The sequence below is a fragment of the Lolium rigidum genome, chromosome 1, assembly GCF_022539505.1.
Source record: "Lolium rigidum isolate FL_2022 chromosome 1, APGP_CSIRO_Lrig_0.1, whole genome shotgun sequence".
Taxonomy (NCBI): domain Eukaryota; kingdom Viridiplantae; phylum Streptophyta; class Magnoliopsida; order Poales; family Poaceae; genus Lolium; species Lolium rigidum.
In genome coordinates this window covers 43,731,955-43,734,305 of record NC_061508.1, presented here as the reverse complement: position 1 = coordinate 43,734,305, position 2,351 = coordinate 43,731,955, and the positions used below count along the sequence as shown (strand labels likewise).

Sequence of the window (2,351 nt, the reverse complement as noted above, 5' to 3'; positions counted from 1 at the left end):
ACAATTGAGTTCATCTGTTCGCTATCTTTCTTTTGTGACTTTAGCTGCATCCTATAAATGCATGGAGGTTGTTTGCACAAAGCACTCAAAAAAGTTTTGCGAGGATTCAGGTTGCTAAAATAGCTAATTTGCATTCTTTCAGTGAAGAACTTTGTATCATACATACAACAAAATGAACTAAACCATGATTTTAGAATAATATATGTTTCTCACTTCATAAGGAAGTTTTCATTATTTAGCATATGTGTACTCACTATTTATAGGTAGAATTGTGTGTGTAACTAATGTGCATGTTTTCTCTTCGCACAGTATGCTATCATCATGTCAAACACTGTCACTGAATCTATCCTTATTGGTGGCATGGCAACATTTGACGTATATGGTTTGGAGAATCTGAGTAACAGCCAATTAATTGAGTCACAAATATGTGTGGTAAATCAGCATAGGGATGACGTCAGTAGCCTCAATGTTGCAATAGCCGGATGGACGGTAAGTTAGTTCTCGACATACACTGAAACATGTTTTACCTTCACCTTTTAAACATAAGGCCCTTTGTTTACACTATAGATCTCAGCGGATCAGAACCGCTTAGTAAATCATTTACAGTCCACAACATTAGGCATACCTTTAATTAGTGAGCATGTGCTCATCAATGAAGCAAAATACTACAAACGTGTTTGGCCACCTTGCCTAGGACGCCACATGTGCATGAAGGAGTCCAAATGTACACTGAAGTGCCAATCAAACTACGATCTCGCGGTTGACAAACTCCGACCCCGACCGCCACTAGCAGAGGAAGCAGCTCATGAATTGATCCGCACTAAGAAGATCCAGATGTAGCGCGTTGCTGGTGGCAAGAAAACTTTTGCTTCATCAACAGACAAACGCGCAGAGGTTAAGAGGCAAATGACCACATGGGCTTTGTGTACAGCAAAACCTCTCTCCGCCCTAGCCGAAGAAGCTTTTGAAGGAGAGATGAGATGGGGAGAAAGCAGTCTTTGCTTTGAGAAAAATGATGGGGCATCTTGAACATGGTCTACCTGGAAGAGAAATTTTATTTTAGACCATTGTGTTCTAGACATGACCAAAATTTATGGATGCCTGCCTTTTGTGGTATTTATCAGTTTTTTTATGTTCAATGCAGGTAAACCCTTCCCTGTACGGTGATAGCAGAACACATTTCTTTACACTATGGACGGTACATGGTTGAATTGTTTGTGTTGCTTAGTCATATACCCTTATGTATCATACACCTCATGATCTTTTACTGTCTAACAGGCAGATGGGTATAAATCAACTGGGTGCTATGATATGTCATGCGTTGGTTTTGTGCCGGTAAATTATGCTCCTATCACGCCAGGAGATATTCTAGATCCTACTGACGGACATCTTAAGATCACAATAAAGATTTTTAAGGTACATTCTTAAAGCACTAGTGCACACTCCAAGATTCACCACTATATGTTAGCTGAAGGTTTTCTTTGAACAATTAAAGAGTTGAATTGTGGTCCATTTTTATGCATATAGATCATAGCATAGGCTCATTTGCGTTACTAGTTATATGTTTGGTTCCTTTTTTCAGAATAAGGATGATGGTGACTGGTGGTTGCACTTTGGTCGTGATAACCATAACCTTAGCGCTGTTGGGTACTGGCCAAAGAGTATTTTTAATAATTTAGAAGACCATGCAAATAACATACAATGGGGTGGTTACACTCGATCTGCGCTTCATAGTGCTAGCCCCCCAATGGGCAATGGACATTGGCCCAAACAAAGAGCAGCTTCTGTTCGAGACGTCCGATACGTCGACTCTAGTGGCAAAGGCTACGGAATTGATCCATGGCCTGTTGGCCTTCGTGCTTACGTATCCCATAAGCAGTGTTATGACGTTAGTTATTTTCTTAATGAAATGTTTTACTATGGAGGTCCAGGTGGTTGTACCAAGTAGTAAGGCTTTATGATATGTGTGAGATCTGGATGATATAATAAAGATGTAATGCTTTGTTTATTACTTGTTTCCAAAGTATGTCTACTTGACAATTAAGTTCATGGTTAAGGGACTCTGATCAAAATACATTCAGAGCAATCAAAATAATATTTCCTATTTCTACCTTTGGATCATACGATTGCACCCATGGAATATAAAAGAGATAGAAATTCTCAATTCCTACAAGTTTCAAAGGAAACCAAACATGAGGTCTAGCCTCGTGGAATTTTTTTGGTGTAAGTTCCCATGCTTATAATTGCACCAGAGTGTTCATGGTGTTTTTTGTGTACCCATGAGCTCACATATTACAAATATTTTAGTTCATAGGCCGGAGGTTTGAAACATTCGACCGTGTGAGATGAAT

At 39.3% G+C, this 2,351-nt stretch overlaps 1 protein-coding gene across 1 annotated transcript; it reads left to right on the top strand.

The window, feature by feature from the left end:
• Positions 1–360: 360 nt before the first annotated feature.
• LOC124707258 lies at positions 361–1,948 on the top strand. Its single transcript, XM_047238926.1, has 4 exons — positions 361–489; positions 1,145–1,198; positions 1,279–1,416; positions 1,583–1,948. Exons 1-4 carry the CDS (start codon positions 361–363, stop codon positions 1,946–1,948), a joined length of 687 nt encoding a protein of 228 aa, XP_047094882.1.
• The last annotated feature ends 403 nt before the right edge of the window (positions 1,949–2,351 follow it).

Bases quoted from the DNA above. Each gene is read 5' to 3' on its own strand.
- LOC124707258 (XM_047238926.1), top strand. From the start codon at position 361: ATGGCAACATTTGACGTATATGGTTTGGAGAATCTGAGTAACAGCCAA. The intron at 490-1,144 runs GTAAGTTAGTTC...TGTTCAATGCAG, and splicing joins TTGCAATAGCCGGATGGACG to GTAAACCCTTCCCTGTACGG. The intron at 1,417-1,582 runs GTACATTCTTAA...TCCTTTTTTCAG, and splicing joins TCACAATAAAGATTTTTAAG to AATAAGGATGATGGTGACTG.